Raw genomic sequence first — 23252 nt, forward strand, 5'->3', positions numbered from 1 at the left:
GGAAAGTGTTTTATTGTTTGAGTAGACTGAATTCCGCCTTGCCAACAACAGGTTCTGCTTACAACTACTTTGTATTTGATATGTAGAGAACTAATGGTATAAATACACTTTTTAAACAAGATACAAGCTTGTATAAAGTGATGGAAAGCGGAAGAAGGTTTAGAAAAAATCTACATAAATATCTCACCATATTTGGTAATAATTTTTAATAAACATTATTTGCGCATCTTTTAAGCTCTAAATTAGGAAAAATAAATGATCAGCAAATGCCACGCAAAATAAAGATCTTCAAAGAAAACTACTTTAAAGCAAAATAAACTTTCATATAAGTTTAAGGAAAGCATTTATTCTTTAAAAAGATAATAAAGAGCTTTCCCCTTTATCCTTTGAACTCAATGTAGGAGGATAATCCTGATGGCATTTTTACTTTTGCCATTAGAACCCTACTAACCTGTATCTTTGTATCACATCATTTTTCAGTAACCGAATAAACAGGCATCATTAAACCTAAAAAAAAAAAAGGAAAAAAAAAATTGACACGTAAAAACAAAAAAGGGAAATAAACAAATAGATTAGAGCAAGTACAATGAATAAGGCTAGTTGTAATTTATAGAAATGTAGCTTAGCCACTGTGTGGCTAAGATCAGCATGATTGAAACGCGCTCACACAAAGAATAGGGTTCCGATAATTACAATTTTTTTTTTCCTGATCTATTAAAGTGCTATTTTTCTTGGCAAAATCTTTTCCTTGGAAAAAATAACAAGTGAAAGCGAGTGAGATGTATCAAAATGTTTTTCGCCGATGGGGTTTTTCTTTGGTTCCTGAAAACAAGAACAGTGTCATTTTGGCTGTAAAAAAAAAAAGAAAAAAAAAAGGAGAAAAAAAGGAAGCCCGCACAAAAACGTCATTGCAACGCAAAAAAAAAAAAAAAAAAAAAAAAAAAAAAAAAAGATAAAAGAAATCCCCTTTTCAATTCTTTCTTTCTTTCAAAACCTTTCTTTTTCTTATATTATTTTGATGCGTGTAGCTTATTTTATGCTTTGTTTGTTAATGTCAATTTGTTTTGCAAAGGTAAATAGTAAACAAGATAGTCCTTTTTTTTTTGCTTATGTTTTTTTATTGAAAAAAAGGCAAGTGGTGTGTTAATCAATTCACCTTCTTCAACAAGTAAATATTTGCATGCACGGTCCATCAATACATCTTCATCTACTTCAAATAACTCAAATGCTGAACCTATATTTGCATTAGCTATAGTCATAGCTATAGGATCCATGATGTTTTAACAATACCACACTTGTATATATCTTTTGTATTTTTATTATTAGACATTGCATTATTTATTAAAAATTAAAATATTCTTACTGCTTTTTTTTTTTTCACCATTCATAATCCTTATTTTCAGACACAACGACTATTGGATCTCCCAACTCTGGTGACATACCAGGCTTAATTAATCTACTCGTAAATGTCGTCTTTTCTTCTCGATCTCTTTGAATAAATTGAGAAGGTACATCTTGTATACTAAAGTAACTAGGAGGTGATGCGATGGGCGGTGTAGAAAGTGGTACTAAATGTGCATGTGAGGGTGGTTCATCAAGGGCAGGATCAAAAAAGACAGGAGATTCTTTAGAAACAAGATAAGATTGTACAGAGGTTAAATGTTGAATATGTAAAAGATGATTATAAGGTAAATTAGTGATACCAATAGGCAGTATAAAGTCTACTGATATAGTCGATTTCAATCTATTTCGATTAGAGAATTGGATAGTAAACACAATGTCATAATACACATTAATGTGACGGGATTGAAAAGAAGGTGACACAAGACGTGTTGGTACATGAAATTGAATAGGCACAAGGATAGATCCGGCATTGCCTGGTACGGATGCTGTGGATTGAAGAATTTGTCTGACTTTTGTTTTCCTTGCAAGTCCTCTTTGTAACTGAATTTGTCCATCACTGTGTTTATAGAGTGTATAATTTATAGCAGAGACAATTAATTCAGACGAAAAGCTTTCAATGTATAGGCTCATGTCCACATCCTCATCTATATTTACAACTCAGCCTTTGTTTACTCAGTCTGTTCTTATTTACCAGGGCAAAACGCACTCCGTGGTACATGAGCTGTAACGTTTCCAACGGGGGATTTCTTATCGCTTTGAACGACGGACTGAGAAAAAGACCATTGTTTGGTTGGTGGAGCTGATATGATTGGACGATAGGGAACGATATAATCTTTTGAACGTAAGCCAGGATTACAAGCCGGTCCATCCAAATGTGCTGACAAAATATAACGAATAGAAAACCCTGGTGGATCATCAGAAGAAGGCGGAAAATTAACGTTTGGAAACTATTTTGGTTAATAATTATCCTATCTTTTTTTTATTTTTTGCTTACTTTTAATGCAAAGGGATATTTATATTCTCCAGGTTCAATCGATTGCCATGTACTCATTAAATAAGCTAAATGATAATCAGCATCCTATTGTTCTTACAAGCCTTTTCTTTCTTTTCCTTTACCGCTTGATTCTTTTCCCCATACTTTTGTTTCCACATTAAACCAACTTGTTATCACTTGATCAATGCGTTCTATTTTTGATTCTAAGCCATATTCTCGCACTTTTGCAGTAGCTGCTTCTTCTGCACGGAACTATACATGGTCTATTATTATTTAATCTGTATAAACACATCAACTCACCTTGATTCTAATCTGTGTTGCTAAAATTGGTTTTGTTAACTGTAAACAAACAAGTCCTGAATGATATGAGCATGGCTATGGTTGATATCTTATTTATTTACCTTTTATTATCCTATTAGGCCTTAAAATAACTTGAGAGCTTCCTTCGAATTCAATTGATAATTGGTTTTGTAATCCAACGTTCTTTGTAAGCAAAGGAGGTGAAGAAGAGGATCGATTACGTGTGGTTACTCGTTCTGTTAATACTTGAGAGAGTCTATTATTCGATTCTCGGTTTGCAGTAGAATTCATTTTATTTAAATGAATTCATCAAAGAAGAAAGTAGAAAAAAGAAAATAAAGTAGAAAACAAAGCAAAAAAAAAAAAATGACGAAATGAAAAAGATTTTTTTAAATGAATTGACGACTTTAAAATAAAAGGTAGTACATTCAGATTTTTATTTGTATCCTTTTGTCAGTCAACAAGATTGAATAAAAATGAAAAAAAAAAGATGATTGATGAGTTAGTGTTTGATTATAGCTCCAAAAGAAAATGAATAAACAGGTTTGTTTGAATTCATATAATGGATGAACTGATAACACGACGCTCTTATGATTATGCTTGTCCTGTCCTTTTAGATTGATTTTGATGAGGCTGCATGAATCATAACATTTTATGGCAGTAAAAAGGAAAAGGCACTGATCAGTATTTGATTTCATTGGTATTTTCATAAATTACAGATTGTGATTTCTTGGAGACAGCAAATTAGACTTTGAAAATTCTTTTTTGAACTATGATGCGTCTTCATTTTACAAATAAAAATACTATTTGCTCTAGCCTTAGATGCAGATTTGATTTCAAAGAATTCTTTTCGTCATAAATCAAGCACACCATTTTGGTGCATGCCGCAAGCTCCAAAGATTCGTTTCAATTTCTACGTAACAACACATTGAAAAGAGACTAAATGAGATAATATGACTTATTGTGTAAGTAAAACAAGACTTTGACCTTTGCAAGAAGAGAACCAAATTTTAAAGAACTCTATGAATCCTTGTGGTGACCAAAATTAATTTTGGCCTTCTTTATATTTGCAAACCAGCTCTAAAGTTTTGGATGGATGGATCATTGGCTCCTTTTTAATCCATACAACCTCATAAGCTCATCAGTCTATATTAACTCTTGTCCTTTTTTTTTTTTATTAACCAAGTGTCCTCGATGGCTGATTTCATAACTGTTCTTAAAGATTAAAGAGTATTGCAAAAAGAGAGAGGATGGAGTGAATAAAAAAGATATACACTGAAGAATGCAATGACCATATTTCATATACAAATAGACATATCATAACATTCATTTAAACCTTAGCCGTCTAGTTGATTAAAGGTTTTATGGATAAATACAAAGACATGTTTTATAATTTTTTTATTAATGCTGATTGGCCAAACTTAATAAATTTCCTTGCGCTTTTTTATTCTCCTTTCTAGAAGATGCACTGTTTGATCCTTTTTAAGCAAATGAATTAGTAAAGAAAAGCTGATAAAGAAAAAACTTACTTGATCTTAAAGGTGCATCGTTTGTATCAAGTTGTAAAGGCGGTATATTATTATTCTTTTCAGATGCCAATGATCTTTGAGATGAACTTGAGGTCGAACGACGAAGCTAATACATGATGTTAACTAAAGAATAAGAAAAAACCAAATAAACTTACAATACCACCTCTATTAGGTGAGGGAGGCACAGTTCTAAAGACATTAGGGATTCTATTCAAGAGTTAATATATTATTCATTCTTTATTGTACACGTTTACCCTTCATCCAACGGAATATCATCTGTTGGTAATCCAGCCTGTTTGCGAAGTTGAATCAATTCACCCTTATACTTGTTGCATTGTTGTAATTTAATGAGAACTAGAGCATAAAGTAAGCATTCATTCATCTTAGCTTCTTAATCCTTACACTCTTTTTCCATTTCGATTGTCTTGTTCTTCAAGATGGCTATCTCAGATAATAAAGTCTCTGCTGTACTTGATTGTATATCAATAGCCTCTTTAGAAGGCTTCTTTGAACTATGAAATAAAGTAAATATTTAAAATTGAAATCTTGTAATCATATTTACATCACAGGAGAAAGGGTATTACTCTCATAGGAATTGGATTGTTGTGCTCTTAATGAATCCAATTGCTTTTGTAATTTGTTTACAATATATTCCTGCTCTTGTTCCAAAGAGTTTTCCATATCAATCTTTTCACGCTGAAGTTGATTTAGCTTCTTTTGAAGCATATTTGTCATGTATTCTTCTTCTTGTTCAACTTGTAAAAGCAATTCACTCTTTTCCTTTTTAAGTCCACTGATACGTTTTAATAACTTGTTTGAAATATATTCTTCTTCTTGCTCTGCTACTGCATTCTATTTATCCCATGAGTATTCTGTTATTTCAATAATGGATGGTTACCATTTCAACGGCTATTTGCTTTAAAGCTTTGTTATCATGCTTTAATATCTTAACATGTCCTTTTTCAACTTCCAATTCAAATTCTAACTTTTTTAATCGATTTTCTTGATCAACTGATTTTTCAAGTAATTCTTTTGCTTCTGATTTCAATTGATTTAAATCTTGAATATTCATTAATTTTTCCAATTCATCAGAACTATAGAATACATGAATAAATAAAATACAAATATACATCTTTTTTATTGTTATCATTACCTTTTTACACTTCCTAGTTTTATTTCATATGCTTTTGTACGTGTTTGCAAATCTTGTTCAAGAACTGCTTTATCTTTACGAACCTATTTTTTTTTAATGAGAATAACTTTCTTTTTTCTATAAATTTATATACTTGTTCTAGCTGTTCACGAAGTGACTTTGTTAGTTGTTTCTCGTTTTCTTTTATTTCAGTTAAAAGTTTGTTATCCTACATACAAAGGATTAAGCATAAAAACATAAACACTTTTTATTATATTTGAATACCTCAATATCACTGCTCTTAGATTGTAATTCATTCATTTGTTATTAATTAAGAAAGAAAGAAAAAAAAATAAAAAAAAAGAAGGGGGCGTTTGATGAAATCCGACTTTTATGTAAATTGAATGCGGAAATTGAATATGTCATTTAATCCCTTAGTTTAATAAAATGCTAAATAGAGAAAAGACAGTGATGGGCTCTTTTTAGAAATTTACTTGGTTATTTATACAATCCTGTTCTTACTTTATAAAACGCGTAATATATTATTTTAAAGAGTAATGTGTGTGTGAGATAAGAAGCATTTTCGGGATCAAAGGTGGGCGTCTACCATATCCCTCGTTTCCGTGTCACCTATTTTAAAAAAAAAAATTGCATCAAAGTTTCTTGAGGCTATATATAGCTCATCCATTGATGACAGTCCTTCACTTCTTTCTTGGATGATTATTCAAGCTACAAAAGTACCTATACCTGCTTAAAAAGTCCATTGCCCTAGATCACTTCAAGGGACACACCACCCTTGATATCGATCGCATTTAATAGCTGTATTCTGTTGAAACATACGATTATAAAATGCCAGTCCCTGTATGGATTAAATTAATTAAAGACAAAGTTATACATTTGCATCTTCTGTTTGAGTTGATAAAGTACTTGTTTAAAGCGCGTTCTAACATTGATGGTTAAGTCAAAGGCAGTTGCAAAAAAAAAAAAGGCTTTGAGCTTGATAAAAACTCCCTTTGATCCACTATTATTTTCACTCTTTTAGACTTCCTATTTAACTGTGCTTGTCACTGTAGCCATCGATGAAGAGACCAAGAGCGATTCTATCCTTGCTGCTTAAAATAACATTCTTTGATAAGATTTAGCGATTGTATTTAGCTCCTGTTTGAGATAGCTGAGGTTTATAATCAAAAGAAAATATCAAAGACTACTCAAGAAATCCATGAGCCAATGTATCTTACATAAACATTGACCGGGTAGGGCCATAAGAGGTGTAAATCCATTTCGCTCGCACCACAAAGCATGTACCCTTCATCTTTGATATAATTGAGCAGATGGGTGCGTGTGGGTGGCTTTGGATGATAAAGCCATTACATAATGGCCCCTGCTGGATGAAGAGTTGAGACATGTCAAAACTTATTCCCTGAGAATTTGCTAGCTTTAGGATAGGTGCCAAAATCAATTTTTTGGGTAATGCGGAGCAATAAATAAAAACCGTTTAAAAAAAAGTTTTCTCATTTATTTAGAAAAGATTGTATAAACATGGAGCAAACTGTAATATCAACTGCTTTGCCTATACTTATCTTGGGCTTAGGCTGGACTGGTCAATTTTTGACTGAGCTTTTAGTTTCCATTCAACTTAATTATGCAGCAACCACTCGCGATGGTAGAGATGGCACGATTCAGTGGACATTACCTTCTGACAACTGCGCCCAGCTTAATGTTACCTCTCTTCCTTATGCCGATACTGTCCTTGTTACCTTTCCAGTAATGCAACCTGAATGTATGACTCATTTAATAGATGCCTATCAGCAAAAGCACGGCCAGCCTTCCAACTGGATTTTACTTTCATCCACACGTCCCTATGTGGGTAATCCGGCCAACAGACATACACCCTTGGATAGATCAAAAGATACGGGGCGTATGGGAGCAGAAGATATAATCATTCAACGCGGTGGCTCTGTTCTGCATCTTGCTGGTCTTTGGGGTGATCAAAGGTACATGCATGCCTAGTTTAATGGGAAAAATTTATTCAATTTTTTTTTAACAAGGCAACCAAAGAATTGGGTTCCTCGTTTTCCAAGTACGGAAGCCATTCGAAACAAGTTGCTGAACCGTCCACTTCACTTGATTCATGGTAAAGATGTAGCACGCGCTATTCTAGCTGTTCGTCAAAACTTTCAGCCAGGTGAAAGATGGCTGATCACAGACAAGACGTGTTATGACTGGATTCAACTCTTCTTGACGTGGGGTAGTCAAGAACAAGTTGAGATAGCGAGACGGTTGGCGATTGAGGATGAGACGTGCCGTCAGGCGTTAGGAAAAGGATCACTTGAAGAGATCGTGTCACGAAAATCAGTTCAACCTAGACTTGATTCAACTGAATTTTGGGATACATTTCACCTTGAACCAACTGAATTTCTAAGTATCGATTTATAATACTGGACTCTCAGCAGCATTTTTTTTTTTGTAGAAGGAGCTGAAGCTCAAGTTTATTAATATGACGATTAAGATTAAGACACACAACTTGTTTTTTGGGTTTTTTATTTTTTTTTTTTTTTGGTGTAAAATGCCTCTTTTCTTTATGGATTTTGCGTGTTACAGATGAGGAAATGAAGAAATGAGTTGAATAAAATATAAAAGTTTGAGCCAGAGCTAATCCAACGACCAGTATAGAAGTGCACTAGGCGAGTAGCCATTTTGTATAAAAATTTCTTGATGTGGTTGCAGTATAAACTTTTGAGAGCTGAGAAGAACGGCAGGTGTGCAAATAGGAATGTTATCAAAGTCGAACGCCCAATGAGAGCGCAAAGTATGATCAATGACTGTAACCGGTAAAACATCAGGAACTTCAGCCGGAATAATGCATGAGCGATGGCAAAAGAGGACAAATACTGCGTTGGAAATCATTCGTTTTAAATGTGTTGCCAAGCAAGCAGTTTCGGCGGGCACAGACAGAGAAAGTGATCCAAAGTTTCTTGTTGGTTGGGGCAGGTTAAGCAAATGGGGAAGGAAAGATCGACAGAAGCAGCCGATGAAAGGGTGGACCTGATAGGGAGTTTGCCGTGAAGTAGACAGTACCAGACATTCTGGCAAAAATGGAAAAGAGGAGAATTTCAGAATTGATGCCAACCGTCTTTAGAAAGAGCAAATGAACCTTTGAACCAATGGACGGAGGTGTACATTATCTGCGAAAATGTTTCGTATTAATATTTAATGAGTTGTTAATAAGAATCAGTTTGCTATCTCATTTCATCAAGAAACCAGAAGTTGACATGGTGGGTGAACAATGCACCTATCAAGAATGGCCTCCCAATACGATATAGGCAACAAATCCTAGACATCAACATTTACATCGATGTGTTCTGATGCAGGCTGGTGAGTGATTTCGAAGTTGCTAGAAATCGTAGGCTACTGGACAAAAAGCAAAAAGGAAGACAACATCAACATCATGGAGCTAAAAGCGATATTATTCGTTGTTCAACTGCACATAGATACAGAAACTTAATTCTAAAGATTTATTCGGACAATCGAACAGCTCTGAAGTACTTGAACAACACCGGTGGAGCATCGTTAGTAGTTCTTTAGGACATAGGAATACAAGTTCAGAACGTATGCAGCAAGTCAAATGTAGAAGTACTTTTCAACCACATTTCGGAAATATAAAATGTAGAAGCAAACCGCCTCAGTTGAAAGAAGCTATCCTATGCAAATGGTCCTTACCAAAGAAATAGCTTTAATTTCTCCAAAATCGGTGGGGTCCTCAGAAGTTGCAGATAGACACAATTGCAGCGAGACACAACAAGAAACTAAAGAAGCTTTGGTGCCCATTTTCCGACCCAGAAGCACAAGTAGCATTAGAAACCGCGATAGAAGCTAATTATAAAGGTGTTAAGAAAGATTAGGGAAGGCCAAGTCAAGGAGGCAATTTAATTATATCATTATGACCAGCCCAATATTGGTGGTTCCTCCTTTGAACAATAGTAATGTAACTTGAATGCACATTGATCGCATGGATGCTATTTTCAAAAAGCGTATTCAAGAAGGACTGACTATTCAAGATACAGATCATTTATCCCAGTCGACTAGGAGAAAGAAGTGCAAAGGTTATTGCCATGGATGGCGAATTTGGGTAAACTGACGTAGACAAAATGGCTTTAACCTTCAATAGTATAACCTAAAGGCAGTTTATTGGTCTCTAAATGTGCATAACTACTTGCCTACACCTACTTTAAATGTATATCTGTCAACAATTGTTTCAGTTCTTAATATTATTCATGAAAGAAGATGATTTATTTCAAAATATCTTTTAATAATGCCATTCTTTTAAGCCAAACATAAGTCAAAGGTGAATATTCCCAAAGTTGAAAAGCAACAAATTTAGGACATACAAAAAATTATCACACATGTAAGAAGTGAAGAATCAGGGCAAAGAATTGGATCTAGCAAGACTACAAAAGAAAATAGTTATTTTAATTGACATTGTGACCATGATGAGGCCTCGTTCAGATTTGGAATGTTTACAATATCAAGATGCGAATTTTACATGGCCAGACAAAGGCCAACTATTTGAAGTCTCCTTGATATCAAGAGAACCAAAAGAGGGCTAATGGAAATAAGTCAAGTAGATGATGTTAATTGTCATGCGAGAACACTTCAAAACATTATTGATCGCACCACAAAAATACGAGTAAATCTTCCAAAGGACCACAAGTTATGTCTGACAGAAGTAAAGAAAGAAGACCAAGTCAGATCAGTAAAACCAGCGATTGTTACATCCCGGATACAAGGAGTGATGCAAGAAGTAGGTATTGACACAAGTACCTATAGAGCATATTCACTTAGAGCAGCAGTAAGTGCATGGGCAATAATGTATGGACATAACATTGATCAAGTGAAGAATCATGTAATTGGTCAAACAAATCAGACAACTGCAAGAAACACTACTTCAATCCATTTAATAAATTTCAAAAAGGTCAATCTATCAACAATACTATTTTTATTGCAACCGGAGAACAGTGCCACTTCATCGGAACCTGAAACGGAGGCAACAGGGATTGGGACACGTATACCTTGTAATCACACAGTTGCCGGAGTGGATGGTGAAGATGAGATGGTTGCCCACCCTTTTGCTTTTAATTGAATTTCTTTATTAATCTTTCCCAAATAGAAGCAAGATATAATAGCCAAAACGATCCAAAGATCTAAAGAAATACGATTTGAAACTTTTTTTTATTGTGTATTAATCTGAAAATTAAGCGTGGCATGAAAAAGCCTTCGCCGCTTCCATTCTGGCAACTGTGTGAATCATCACCAAAACCTGGTAATTATGTCATTTACAATTTCAATCTTTTTGTCGGAAAAAGAAAAAACCGCCCTCTGCTTTTACCCTCCCCCTTTCTCCTTTTTATGTAAGCAAAAAAAAAGTTACAGGGTTCAATCTTTGTTATAGAATAAAGAAAATGTACATTACTTTTATACAAGTGGGGTTGTATGTGAAAAGTAAGAAAAAAAAAAAGTAGAAAAAAGCTTGGTACTAATTTACTAAATAAAGTAATTGTCTAATTAACATTGGCCGAGCGCCATAAAAAAAATAGCAAATAATGCTTTAACGCCCCTAAAAATAATGCGATAATAAATACATGAAAAGTAAATAAAAATGCTATTTTTTCTTTTTCTTTTTCTTTTTTCTTTTTTAATAAAAATATGGAATTTGTATGGCCAGTGAATACCTCTAAAGACATCAACGATGACGAACTAAAAAGGTACATTTTATATATCCAAATACGTATTTTAACATTTTAAAAGTGTTACAGAGACTGAACTTCAAGTGCCGGAATATGCCTTTTCTAAAAATCCTAATACGACCAACACATATTTACGCTACACTCCTTTAACAGAAAACACGTTTCATCGACGTCGTCCTCGAGCTGGCACGATGCCCACGTCAAGTCCATTTGAGGTTTATAATAGTTCATTAGAGGTGGACGACCATCCCAATTCATTAACGAGTACACTTGCCTCGCTTGGCTTGACTGACGACAACAGCAGTCTATCGTCCACACTGACCCGACACTATTTTGAATCAGTCACACGTAACAGGTCTTATACCGTCTCTGATCCTTTCAAGCCTTTTGAACAGGTGGTGAGACCAAGAGCCTCCAGTTTAGGCATGGCAGAGCTATCGCAACCACAGTTTTCTCCTTTTGATTTTGATTATCTACAACCTTTTGAAAATACAAATAAAGAAGGATCGATTAAAACAGATTCTTCTTCTTTATATTCTCAAAAGATAAAAGAAAATGAATTGGTAAGTGTGTATGATGTATAGCAAACAGAAAAAAAGTAAAATGTTTGGTACAGGAAAAGAAGAAAGATGAGGATGACGATCATGATAGTTCAACGCAGCAAACACCATCTCGAGCACTTTGGCTTGGCAATATCAGTCCATCCATTAAAGTATCGGATTTGTTTCAAATGTTTTCTTCTTATGGACATATTGAGAGTGCAAGAATCCTTTCAGATAAGGATTGCGCCTTTATTAATTTTGAGTCTGTCAAGTCAGCCTTGGCAGCCAAAAAGGACTTGGAGACTCGATTGGGATCCAAAGTAGGTGGATCGGTAGTGAAGGTAGGGTTTGGAAAGGCGGATGTGAACTTGGCTGTTGCCCTGACGAATGAAGCCTCGCCGAACGTACAAGGTCCAACTCGAGCTCTATGTAAGTAAGAGAGTAGGATGTTGCGATTGAACTAACCTACCAAAAGGGGTCGGTAATATCCCAACCAATACAAGTTCACATGTCTTGCAGCCTATTTTTGAATCCTTTGGTCCGGTAGAAACCATTCGAATCCTCTCACACAAGAATTGTGCATTTATCAATTTTCATCGGCAAGAGGATGCCGTTCGCGCTCGCAAGATGCTTCAAAACAAGGAAATCTTGGGTCCTGGAGGGGGCACGGTCCGAGTTGGATTTGCAAGGGAACCCCAAAATGAGGATGTGACTCCCTTGGGTAAATCAAAACATCAGGAAAATGCGGCTAAATTGTCTGCTATTCTTTCTGCTGTCAATAAGGAGATTCAAGTACAGTTGATGAATGATGGATCCGAAGAGAGTCATTACAAATTTTTAGCGTTGGAACGTGAACTGATTATGCAGCAATTGGGTCACACTATTCAATCTACCAAAGGTAGTAAACGTGACGATTGAAAAAAAAAAAAAAAAAAAAAAAAAAAAAAAAAGACTAAATGTAAAGTAGAACGTGTGCCTGTACAATATTATGCTTCCATGCCACCCGTACCTGAATTTAATACGGACCGTAAAGTGAGACCTTTACGATTAAGAGAAATTAAAAAGGGCCTAGATAACGGCCTTTTGCTTACCGAGATTGAATCCATTGCTCAAGAATGCATGGAGGAAATAGTAGAACTCTGCAGCGGTAAGAGTAAGAACATGTGTGGAATGAATGAGCTTGACAAGTAGATTAGATTACATTGGGAATACGGTTGTACAAAAAATTTTTGAGTATTGCAGTGAAGACACAAAATTGCTTTTGCTGCAGATTATTGCACCTTATTTAGCTTCCATCGGAATACATAAAAACGGAACTTGGGCCGCACAAAAGATTATAGATTTAGCGCATACAGAAGAACAGGTTTAAGAAAGACAAGCTGTCATCCAACCAAAAGACTGATGTTTGTGTATAGGTTGAATTGATCTGCAGCCACCTTTCACCTTGTGTTCCGCTCCTCTTGCTAGATTCATTTGGCAACTATGTCGTTCAACGATGTCTCCGTATGGGCTATCCAAGAAACCAATTCATCTTTGACGGTATTGTGGATAATTGCCTAGTGATTGGACAAGGAAGATTTGGATCTCGTTCAATAAGAACTATTATCGGAAGCCCTCTTGTTACTAAAGAACAACAGGTAAACTTTGCCTTAAAGTGTAGGTGAGTGTTAATGATGGATATAGATTTATGTTGCTTCTGCTATTATTCAAAATTCAATGTTATTATCCATCAACCCAAATGGTTGCATCCTATTAAACTGGCTTCTTGACAGCTCAAAGCTTTTAGATCAAGTATCGCATGTGCATTCAAATTAATTCCATTTCAAATTACATACAGTGTTTTTTTAATAAATAAATCAATATTCATTTACTTTTACACACAATTCGTTTTTTATTTCTCTAAGAATTTAACGAGACTTGAAGTAATCCAAAAGGACGTTCATAGCTTCGGATTCTTCTCCGAAATCGGTGACGGCAACACAAGAACAACCGACGACCTTACGAGCGTTACCTTCACGGTCAATCTTACAGAGACCAGCCCATTCACCGAGCTTCTTGGCATCAGAGACCTTGATCAAGTTGATGTTGTGTTCAGCACAAAGAGCTTCAACCAACTTCAAGTATTCGGATTCGGTACAAGATTCAACGAGAACGGCCAAGTGAGCTTGACGTCTGTTCATTCCATGAGTTTGTGTATCTCATAAACGCTTTGTTTCATTTACCTGTCCAAAGCCTTGACGGCTTCCTTCAAACCACGAGCAAGACCATCGTGAACGAGAGCACGACGAAGAACTTCTTGAAGAGCATCTTCAACGGACATTTGGCCAGAAGTGGCTTCAACAGCAACTTCGACTTCTTGGCTATCAATAACTTCTTCGTGGTCGGACATCTACATAAATCGTTAGGTGATGGATGGATGGATGGTTAGTGGTGGACATACATGAACGATTGATGAAAAGAGAAGGGGATCTCCTTTGTTCAGCCATCTTCACTTCTTTATCGAGCGCAACATCCATAGTCCGGATGTGCGGACATTCTTTTTTTTTTCTGGGTCAAATGAAATTGACCCATTCATAACAAGTTGGTATCCTTATTTGACCTTTTTTTTTATTTTTTTTTTATTTTTATTTTTTTCTTTCTTTCTTTCTTTCTTTTTGAGGTACTTGCTATGAGTCGCAATAATAATAATGGGGAAGGATCTTCCAACAGAGTTAGAGGTCCTACGTCTGCTTTGACTAGTTTCTTGAGGGTTTGTGTTATGTAACAAGGCTTTAGTATGTGTGCACTTAGTATTTCCCTCATGATAGGAACAAGGCATTCAAGTACCAAATCGTAGTAGAAGAGCACGTCGTGAAGAATCAACTACTACAAGTGGATCCGAAACTCCTGCTACCACCAATACATCTGAAACTGAGTCTACTGTAGAAGTGGTTGTTGCTGCGCAGTCAAGTACGGAACAAACGGTTGCTTATGCCACTCGCAGTGGTAGAGTATCCAAAAAACGAAAGAAGGAAGCTGATGATGATAGTGACGATGATTACGGAATTGCTTCTAGTTCAAGAAAGGCGGTCAAGGGTCGTGCTCGTATCTTGTTTTGTATCGTTTGTAAAAGTCGATTTGCTCGTACGATAGAAGAGGACGAAGAAAATATTTGTGGTGATTGTAAGAGTGGAAAGGTATCCGAGAAGCCTGTTGCACCAAGAAAAAAAAAGTTGAATGTGACAAAGAAGGAGCAGTTGTCGACGCATGACAAAGTACCTTCTCTCCAAGACATTTGTATTTCTGTAAGTTGAATACAAGCCTTCCCACCTCTCTTTTTTTTTTGTACTGAATATGAAGTTGTGATAGATTGTTGCTGAATACATTGATGAAGTGGAAGCCTTTGGTGTTATTAGTGATGATAGCTTTGAAAAATTATCAAAGATCATTTCCCGTAATCGAAAGCTCAATAATCAAACATCAAGGTTATTCATGGAACCTTACAGAAAGACCCTTTCTTTATTTGACTGCACAAGTAAATAGCTATCATTCTTTGTGATATATTACTAATGATACATTTAAAGACATGGATGAGACCGCATTGATGAACATAGCTCACTTTTGTCCAAGGATGGAAAGATTAGAGCTCATCTACTGTGGACAGATTCAGGATAAAGTGCTTGATCTTTATCAAGAACGTTTACACAACCTAAAATCCTTGTTTCTCTCGGGCGCCTTTCTGATCACAAAGGAGACCTGGATCGGTTTCTTTGAAAAGATGAACACCCGTCTTGAAGGCTTTGGACTTCGCCACTCGAATCGATTTAACCTTGAATGCATGGAAGCCTTGACCAAGCATTGTCCTAACCTTCAATCACTCAACCTGGGTCAATTGGGTCCGTTGGACACGGACTGGTTGGCACATGTTGCCAAACTCAAGAAATTACAAAAGCTCGAACTAGCCTGGCCTTCAACCGAGCATCAATCAGTCAAAGGGAGTGATTTGATTGGGATGCTGAAAGAGATCGGACCCGGCTTGACTGAACTCAGTCTTCGAGGATTTTATGATCTCACGGACGACGTCTTGTTGGAAGGTATCATGAAGTACTGTAAGGGTCTTAAAAAGTTAAACTTGGAACAATGCGAACAGCTCACGGCCGAGACTGTGGTTGAATTCTTTGATCGTTGGGAGTCATCGGGTTTAAGCCACCTGGATCTCTCTCGCTGTATCTTGTTGGATGATGAATCCTTGAAGGCCATCGTTCGTCACTCGGGCAAGACATTGACCTATTTGAATATTCACAGCTTAGAGCGATTGACACCTCAAGGACTTGAAAATCTAGTACAAGAAGAAGTAGGCTGCCGTGAATTGATCGATCTTGACTGTGGATTTGTTCGAGCCATGGATGATTTTGTGCTTCAAAAGCTAGTGACGCAATGTAAATCGTTGAGAAATCTTTATGTTTGGGGATGTCATTTGGTAAGAAGAGGATGATGCGATTCTTTTATAGATGATTCTAATAGGCTTCTCTAGTTGACAAATGCTGTTCGTGTTCAGAATTATGCGTTACGTATTATTGGAAGAGAAACAACGGGAATGAATCTTGTCTGAGGGCTAATTGAAAGGGAAATTGATTCAATATTTATAAAATCGCTGCTAATAAAAAATGAATTGGCTATTTAAATACATGTTGATGATCACAGTGGTATTTTATTATACAAGATGAATAAAGGTCTTGGATAATGTCTTTTTTAGACTTTCTGTGAAATCCAACCCACTTTTTCCAATCGACTGTCGAATGCAAATAATGTTTGTCAAAAGGGATCTGAAAGGGGGATCAAATTTTTCATGTACAGCAAATTAAAGAAAGTGGCCCTAGTTGAAAAACTTTTAAACTTGTAAACTTTCTTTTTACTTGCCAAAAATGGCTGGGAATACACAAGTGTATCATGTTCTCGTCTTTAAAAAAGATCATTCCAAATTTGGAAATCAAACATTCATTTTTTTTTTTTACAAGTCATACAGAACAAAGAGCGGTAAAAAAAAAGAAAAAAAAAAATAGAATAGATTTTTTTTATTACTACTTTTTTTTTTTATAAAAAAAGTTTTCTAAATGCTATTGTTTGAAAGAAAAGATTCCTCGGATTTAAATAATATAATTCATGATAATAAAAGTAGGCATGTGTGTGTGTGTGTTTGTAAAGGAATGAATTCTTGAGAAAGAGGTGAAAGGAAAGTAGAGATGTGTGAGAGAGTGCGAGAGAGAGAGAAAGAAAGGGGAATTATGAACCATTCCAGAAGATAGTGATTTCACCGTCAGCTGCGGATGATAGAACGCTGTCTGTTGGTTTACTTGCTGAAGCTTTATTTTTATCGTCGAATGGATCATCTTCTTCTGGCTTCAATGTCTTTTTAAAAGATGAGCTTCGACTGAGACTATCTTCTACCTTGACTGTATTGACTCGCATGATCTGAGGCTTTGCTCTGATAGCTTGAGTGGCCTGTACGATGGCATGTGCTTGTTCAATGTGTGACTCTGCTGATGTTCGTCTACTGGCACCACCTAAATAACTGTGAGGATGATGATTGTCTTGAAATGGGTTATTTCCAAAGTTACCGTTTTGAGTAGAAGCAAAGGTTGAAACGCTCGTATGTCGGTCGATGTCCAGTATTGAGCTTTGAGCACGTGAAGAAGGCGGTATGAAAGCAACGGGTATCACTCCTGACACGACTTTTGACTAAAAAGACGAATAGAATGAGTAAAAGAAAGAGAGAGAGAAAAAGTGATTTTTACATTTCGATTAGATTCAATCATTTCTTCTTGTTGTCGAAGTGAAGGTATATTTCTCTTGCTGTGATTATTGGCAATATTCTTTCTTAATGCAAGTGGAATCTTGTTCTTTTTTCGTTTATGTCGAATCAAAAGAAATCCAACACTAGCCACCAATGCTCCTCCACCGACAAGACCACCAACAAGACCACCAATGAGACCAGCATTGGATGAATTATCTGAATTTGAGTTACTTGTGTCTGACAATCCTATTGCATGGGGTGGCATACATTTTGGTTCTGGACAGATACCTTGACTGGTCATAGTTCCTACAATACAAACTGTTCCACTTGAACAACTGGGTGAACAAGTCTTTGCACAATCTTTTTTATGTAAATCAATTGAACATAATTATTATTATTATTTTACTTTCTGCATTTATATTAAAAGTGAATAATAAAGTAATGAATGAAATTATTAAACATTTCATTATCTCTCCTTCTTTTTTATATTTCTCTCTCGTTTAATAATTAAAAAAAAAAAAAAAAAGAAATCCTTTTTTTTTTTCCTATTTCCAATTAAAAAATAAATCAAATCGTAGGACAAAAAATTATAAAGTAACACACGGATTACAACAATAAAAGAAAGAAGGTTTTATTCTTTCTATAAAGTCAATCTACTTGATCTCTCTATTAGTGACTACAACCACTTGACCTTTTTAATATTTACAAGCATTGAATAAAATCATATTTCAAAATCATAACCTGACATTACAAATGTATCCAAATCACATTCTATAAATGGGCATGTGCCAGCTGGACCTTTCTTGAAATCTGCTGTTGCTTAAAAAAAAAACCAGTAGACGTCCAAAATGAATGTGTTTCTCCTTCAGTGGTTTGTGCCACCTCTTTGAGAGTCAGATCGAAAGCTTTTTTAATTTTCCAAAGTTTGTGTTCTTTTGATTTTTTGATCTAGGCCTCCTTCTTTTATAAACCAACGCGTGTTTCTATTATTAATGAGGTCTATGACAACCTTAAATGTGATTGCAAAGAGCTCAGAGTATGACAAAAAGCAATCGCTGTTTAATCCCCTTTGGTCTTACAAATCCAGTTTTTTCCTTTTCATTTTCCACTTTTTTTACATTTCACTGGAAAAAAAATAAAATAAAAATAAAGACATTCTTTTTTAATCCAAGATGTCAACTACTAGTCTTGAGTAAATTTATATAAAAAGATAGTTCGAGAAAGCAGTTTGATAAAGACAATAATGAAGTTGATGAATTTTAAATGAAAATTGACAGTGAAACATACCCAATAGTGAATGTCATAAACTACAACATAGACACAGACATGAAGCCATCCGAGAGAACGACAAAAAAAAAAAAAAAAAAAAAAAAAGGATTATAAAGGCATTGGGAAAGACTATTTCTTTTTTTTTTTTTTCTTGTTAAAGAAAAGGATAATCATTTTGCGCCATAGCTCTTAAGAATAAACAATCAAACACAAGATTGGACGGGCTAAGATAACAAGAGCCCTCCAAGGCTAGAGAAAGAGAGCAACCAAAAGTGATCGGCACGTGAGTAGACTATCTATTTTAAATGACTGCCATAATTTTTTTTTTGAACTGGTTTGATGAAAACACTAATTCTGTAGTGTTAGAGGACATGCTCAACTCTTGCAAATGAGTTCACAAAATAGCTTTTACAGTCGTGTCAAACAACGGTGTAGAATAAATTAAAGCAAACTTATCCTTTAGTCTGTTGAAAAAAAACAGAATTGAAAAGATTGAAGAGCATTTTTAAATGTATTAAAAGTGGATTGTGCAAGCAATTGGGGTTTTTATTGATGAGTATTTCATTTCATATCAACTTGAAGCCAAAATCTGGGCTGGTCTAGACTTTTCTTTGAAAAATGTTTCTTTTTTTTTTTGGCTTGCGACTGGGAACTACTCGCTTCTGTAGTTTTTAGTGTTCTCAGTGTTCCAAAAATTATTGCTTAGGAAGCTCTTAATAAAGTTCTTGAGAAAAGTGTTCTATTAAAGTATTGAGGAAATGTTTAAGAGATAATTGTAGAAAAAAAAAATGACGCTCTCAAAGGAAATAAATCTTGTCATTTAGAATAAAACAAACGAACAAAGCGAGAGAAATTTGCATGATTTTATTTTACTAAACGCGTCTTTTTTAGAGCAATCACAAGAAATACATGGCTACAAAAGAAGAAGAAAAAGTATATTAAAGACATGGGAAAGAGTGGAAAAAAGCAGACTGAAAAGTCAAAGACATTAGTTACCTGCATGATTGACGAGTTAGCAGCAGCTAATGACGGTATGAATTGTTTGGAAAGTCCTTGTATTCCTACTCAAGCCGCCATTATTCAGAACGAGGTTATCAAATACTGCACCAAACATGAAGAGAACATCTTGTAAAATTGCTTTGCATTTGTCAATTATCAGTTCGGCAGATCCTTGTACGCAGGTCTTTGGAAGTCTGGCGCTTTCCTCCAATAGTTTAACACGAAAACACCAACGGATTGAAATACACTAGCTGTAGGATATCAATCTCGGTTGTGGTCAGCCAAAGTAAACAGCGTGAACGGTTGACAAACATTGGGCTTTGTCAATGGGCCAAATGCGCGATAGAGGGCATAGACAGATGGCATGTTGAATTTACGACAGATCTGCTATAGTTGCTATTAGGTGGACGTATTCGATTGTTCAATTAGCTTGTGAGTTCCCAATCATAAGCAAGGCAGCATTTAGGCTTTCCAAATAAAAGAAGATGTCCAAGATATAAAGTGCCTTTTTTTTTTGTTAATCCTTCTGTTCCCTGTCCTTTCGTTATTTTCGATGTCTTGTAGAAATTTCTTTAATATAGTCTTCTTTTCGACAGTATTATATTTTATAAAAAAAAAAAAAAAAAAAAAAAAAGGGGGAGGAGGAGGAGGAGAATAAGATAACCTAGAAGGGGGGGGGTTTCAGGAGTAGCTGAATCGACGTGGATTTTAATTTTTCTTTTGGAGTCTGGCTCTCCATAATTAACCACCTTTTCATAATAGGAGGCTTGTTCATGATGAATTTAGCTAATGTTATTAACCTCAAAATCATTTATTTTCCTGTTTGACATTGTTATTAGAGTTAAAAGAAAAATACAAAGGTTTTTTAAGTGAAGATAGAAATGACTTTACGGAATCAATCTACTTGTTTGCCGGTAAAACACACACAAAAAAAAAACATCTATCAATAGATTTACAACACCAAGAGACTTATCCTTTACAAAAATGGTGGTAATACGAGTATCTATGTACGACGATTGATAATCTAAATATGTAACATAGTACATGTACTTTTTATTATGAATCTAATGCTAATTTAAGAGAAGGTAAAACTAATTTACTACTTTTACTTAGTAATTGGTCATGAATGACGTTCATGGCTGTCACTGCACTCTTTTCATCAATGACACAAGATATATTAATTTCGGATGAACCTTGAGAGATCATTTCAATGTTTACACCAGCTGAGGCCAAGGTGCTAAACATCATACCAGCAATACCAACCAAGTTTTTCATTTGTTTACCAACAAGCGAAAGAATAGCCAAGTCTTTGATCACATCCACCTAGTACGAAGTCAGCAAAAAAAAAAAAAAAAAAAAAAAGAAAGAGGGGAACTTACTCGACCAACTTCTCTCAAGTCTTTGATAACACGATCTAAATCCTTGTCTAAATTATCTTCACCCAATGCCATAGAGACATGCACTTCAGAAGTAGAAATAAGATCCACAATCACACCATATCGATCCAAGGTAGAAAAGATCTTTGCAAAGAACCCATGACTGACACTCTTTCGATTCGAGTGCACGTTCAAGACAATAACATGGTCTTTGATGGTGACAGCTGTAGGATATTTACGTGATAAATCCAAAAAGTATCCATTCTCTGCCAAAACTTGAGGAGAGTGAGGAGGAGTCGCTGTGCCATCCTTGGAGACAATATCGGTAGGGAAGATGATGGTGCCCTGTCCCTTGGGATTTTCAACATTCTTGATACGAATAGGGATCTGTGCACGAATGACTTGTTCCATGGTAAAGGGATGAATGACTTCGGAACCATAATAAGTCAATTCAGATGCTTCTTCAGGAGTGATGATGGGTAAAAGACGGGCTGATTTGACCTTGCGAGGGTCGGCTGTAAAGATACCATCGACCTCTTTCCAGATTTGAAGTTCTTCAGCTTGTAAACCGACTGCAGTCAAAGCAGCACATAAATCGGTATAACCTCGACCTACAGAAGTCAATAAACTTCCAGGAACAATACCAAAGAAGCCTATTCATGCTCATCAGTTTCTTGTTTGCTATCATCATCCTTGTCTTACCAGTAACAACAGGAACCTTGTTACCACATTGCAAGACAGCTTCAGCCATTTTCTTTGCTAAATAATCATAAAAATCTTGATCTAATTTATCAAATTCTCTATCAATAATGTTTTCCAAGGAAACAAATTGAGCGTCAACATCCTAGTTAAGCAGTGTAAGTTGCTATGCTAAAACAAGGATGACCTAAACTTACCCTGTCTTTTAATACGGCTGCTACAATTCTACAAGCCAACTTTTCACCAGCACCAATGATGATATCTTTGGATCGAGGAGAGATTTCATTAATAATCTGAGCTGCTTCTAAGAATGACTTGAGTTTATCACAATCTAATTTGATGTCCTGTTCCAATTCATGACGGATGGTGTCATTACGAATCATGTCTTGAGCTGCAGCAAGATGATCATCCAATAAGGCTTGAATAATTTCTAAATATTCCTTGGATCCTGGTTTCAAGGCATCATTGGCAGCACGAATCAATCGATTGGTTGTACCGGTCTGTTTGTCTTTTCCACTTCTGGCAGAACATACTACGACCAATCTATTCTGTTTGACATATTCTCTATAGCAAGCATGTGAGTTGTGATTCATAAGAGCAAAAGAATAGTTTACTTGATCACTTCATTGGCAATATTATCCAAAAATTTACCAACACTTGTTCCACCAAACTTTTGAACAATCCAAGGATAGTCTGGGTTGTTATTAAATGAAAAGGATGACACCATAAGAAGATGGAAAAATGAAAAAAAAAAAAAAAAAAAATTAAAAAAAAAAGCTTTTGAGTTATTACTGCTTTTTTAAAGATCAGCTTATCATAGATCGTACGACAATGATTGGCTTAAAGGGTCGGTTTATTTCTAAAGTCTTTATAAAGCAAAAGAGCTTTTTCTTCTTTCCAGCCTGACCAGACATCATAAATCGACAAGATTTCTTGACTAATTTCTATAATGGCATGAATATCCACGTTTAAGTCTGCAAACCACTGCTTCATATCTCGCTGATGATCTCCAGCAAAGATGGACTCTTGATTCAGGACGACAGTTAAATAAATAGCGGATAATGCAATAAGATGAGGTGGGTATAATAAGCAAACATCCGTGCGATAAGAATCATTGATGATAAACCATGCGTATTGTATGCCTGATTCACGCATGCCTATCTCATGGCCAATTTGAGTGAGTGATCTGTAAGGATGCCAGACAATTAAATAAAATTCTAATTCTTCTAATAAATAAAATTCAAATTCGGCTACTTTGGAACTGTCATATGGGAATCCATTGAATTCAACTATAAAGTGTCATACAGAGTCAAAAGGGGAATCAGGGACAATCAGTGGAAAAAAAAATGAAAAAGTTACCATGAAATGCATGTCTTGCTTCTTGAGTTACCATTTTGATATGTACAGGGCATTCTTCAATTTTGGTTGCTAAATAAACACAAGTAACCAGGACAAGTAAAGGATCTGTTGACCGGATGCTATTGCTATAAT

The 23252-nt window shown here is 35.5% G+C and overlaps 10 protein-coding genes across 10 annotated transcripts; 5 read left to right on the forward strand and 5 right to left on the reverse strand.

The window, feature by feature from the left end:
• Nucleotides 1-1377: 1377 nt before the first annotated feature.
• Nucleotides 1378-2989, reverse strand: RO3G_02051 (uncharacterized protein; the record flags this gene model as incomplete). Its single annotated transcript, XM_067656642.1, has 6 exons — nt 1378-2048; nt 2096-2351; nt 2399-2463; nt 2521-2650; nt 2699-2718; nt 2800-2989. The coding sequence occupies 6 exons, from the start codon at nt 2987-2989 to the stop codon at nt 1378-1380; spliced, it is 1332 nt and encodes a 443-aa protein (XP_067512743.1).
• Nucleotides 2990-4035: 1046 nt separating this feature from the next.
• RO3G_02052 (uncharacterized protein) lies at nt 4036-5680 on the reverse strand (the record flags this gene model as incomplete). The annotated part of the gene is made up of 9 exons (XM_067656643.1): nt 4036-4043; nt 4228-4333; nt 4383-4434; nt 4482-4581; nt 4630-4739; nt 4790-5079; nt 5126-5321; nt 5381-5463; nt 5645-5680. 9 exons carry the CDS (start codon nt 5678-5680, stop codon nt 4036-4038), a joined length of 981 nt encoding a protein of 326 aa, XP_067512744.1.
• A 1218-nt stretch (nt 5681-6898) lies between these two features.
• RO3G_02053 (uncharacterized protein) lies at nt 6899-7795 on the forward strand (the record flags this gene model as incomplete). Its single annotated transcript, XM_067656644.1, has 2 exons — nt 6899-7353; nt 7408-7795. 2 exons carry the CDS (start codon nt 6899-6901, stop codon nt 7793-7795), a joined length of 843 nt encoding a protein of 280 aa, XP_067512745.1.
• Nucleotides 7796-9299: 1504 nt separating this feature from the next.
• On the forward strand, nt 9300-10499 carry RO3G_02054 (uncharacterized protein; the record flags this gene model as incomplete). The annotated part of the gene is made up of 4 exons (XM_067656645.1): nt 9300-9344; nt 9424-9488; nt 9932-10208; nt 10332-10499. The coding sequence occupies 4 exons, from the start codon at nt 9300-9302 to the stop codon at nt 10497-10499; spliced, it is 555 nt and encodes a 184-aa protein (XP_067512746.1).
• A 563-nt stretch (nt 10500-11062) lies between these two features.
• Nucleotides 11063-12563, forward strand: RO3G_02055 (uncharacterized protein; the record flags this gene model as incomplete). The annotated part of the gene is made up of 4 exons (XM_067656646.1): nt 11063-11121; nt 11165-11666; nt 11720-12074; nt 12121-12563. 4 exons carry the CDS (start codon nt 11063-11065, stop codon nt 12561-12563), a joined length of 1359 nt encoding a protein of 452 aa, XP_067512747.1.
• A 951-nt stretch (nt 12564-13514) lies between these two features.
• Nucleotides 13515-14034, reverse strand: RO3G_02056 (uncharacterized protein; the record flags this gene model as incomplete). Its single annotated transcript, XM_067656647.1, has 2 exons — nt 13515-13817; nt 13868-14034. The coding sequence occupies 2 exons, from the start codon at nt 14032-14034 to the stop codon at nt 13553-13555; spliced, it is 432 nt and encodes a 143-aa protein (XP_067512748.1). The 3' UTR covers nt 13515-13552.
• Nucleotides 14035-14313: 279 nt separating this feature from the next.
• Nucleotides 14314-16247, forward strand: RO3G_02057 (uncharacterized protein; the record flags this gene model as incomplete). The annotated part of the gene is made up of 5 exons (XM_067656648.1): nt 14314-14394; nt 14453-14929; nt 14994-15159; nt 15209-16104; nt 16149-16247. 5 exons carry the CDS (start codon nt 14314-14316, stop codon nt 16245-16247), a joined length of 1719 nt encoding a protein of 572 aa, XP_067512749.1.
• A 660-nt stretch (nt 16248-16907) lies between these two features.
• Nucleotides 16908-17719, reverse strand: RO3G_02058 (uncharacterized protein; the record flags this gene model as incomplete). Its single annotated transcript, XM_067656649.1, has 2 exons — nt 16908-17363; nt 17420-17719. 2 exons carry the CDS (start codon nt 17717-17719, stop codon nt 16908-16910), a joined length of 756 nt encoding a protein of 251 aa, XP_067512750.1.
• Nucleotides 17720-19475: 1756 nt separating this feature from the next.
• On the forward strand, nt 19476-19819 carry RO3G_02059 (uncharacterized protein; the record flags this gene model as incomplete). Its single annotated transcript, XM_067656650.1, has 2 exons — nt 19476-19502; nt 19643-19819. The coding sequence occupies 2 exons, from the start codon at nt 19476-19478 to the stop codon at nt 19817-19819; spliced, it is 204 nt and encodes a 67-aa protein (XP_067512751.1).
• Nucleotides 19820-20742: 923 nt separating this feature from the next.
• Nucleotides 20743-22488, reverse strand: RO3G_02060 (uncharacterized protein; the record flags this gene model as incomplete). Its single annotated transcript, XM_067656651.1, has 5 exons — nt 20743-21009; nt 21066-21715; nt 21765-21906; nt 21959-22325; nt 22376-22488. 5 exons carry the CDS (start codon nt 22486-22488, stop codon nt 20743-20745), a joined length of 1539 nt encoding a protein of 512 aa, XP_067512752.1.
• Between the last annotated feature and the right edge of the window lie 764 nt (nt 22489-23252).

Source organism: Rhizopus delemar, genomic scaffold (assembly GCF_000149305.1).
Source record: "Rhizopus delemar RA 99-880 supercont3.1 genomic scaffold, whole genome shotgun sequence".
NCBI classification, from domain to species: domain Eukaryota; kingdom Fungi; phylum Mucoromycota; class Mucoromycetes; order Mucorales; family Rhizopodaceae; genus Rhizopus; species Rhizopus delemar.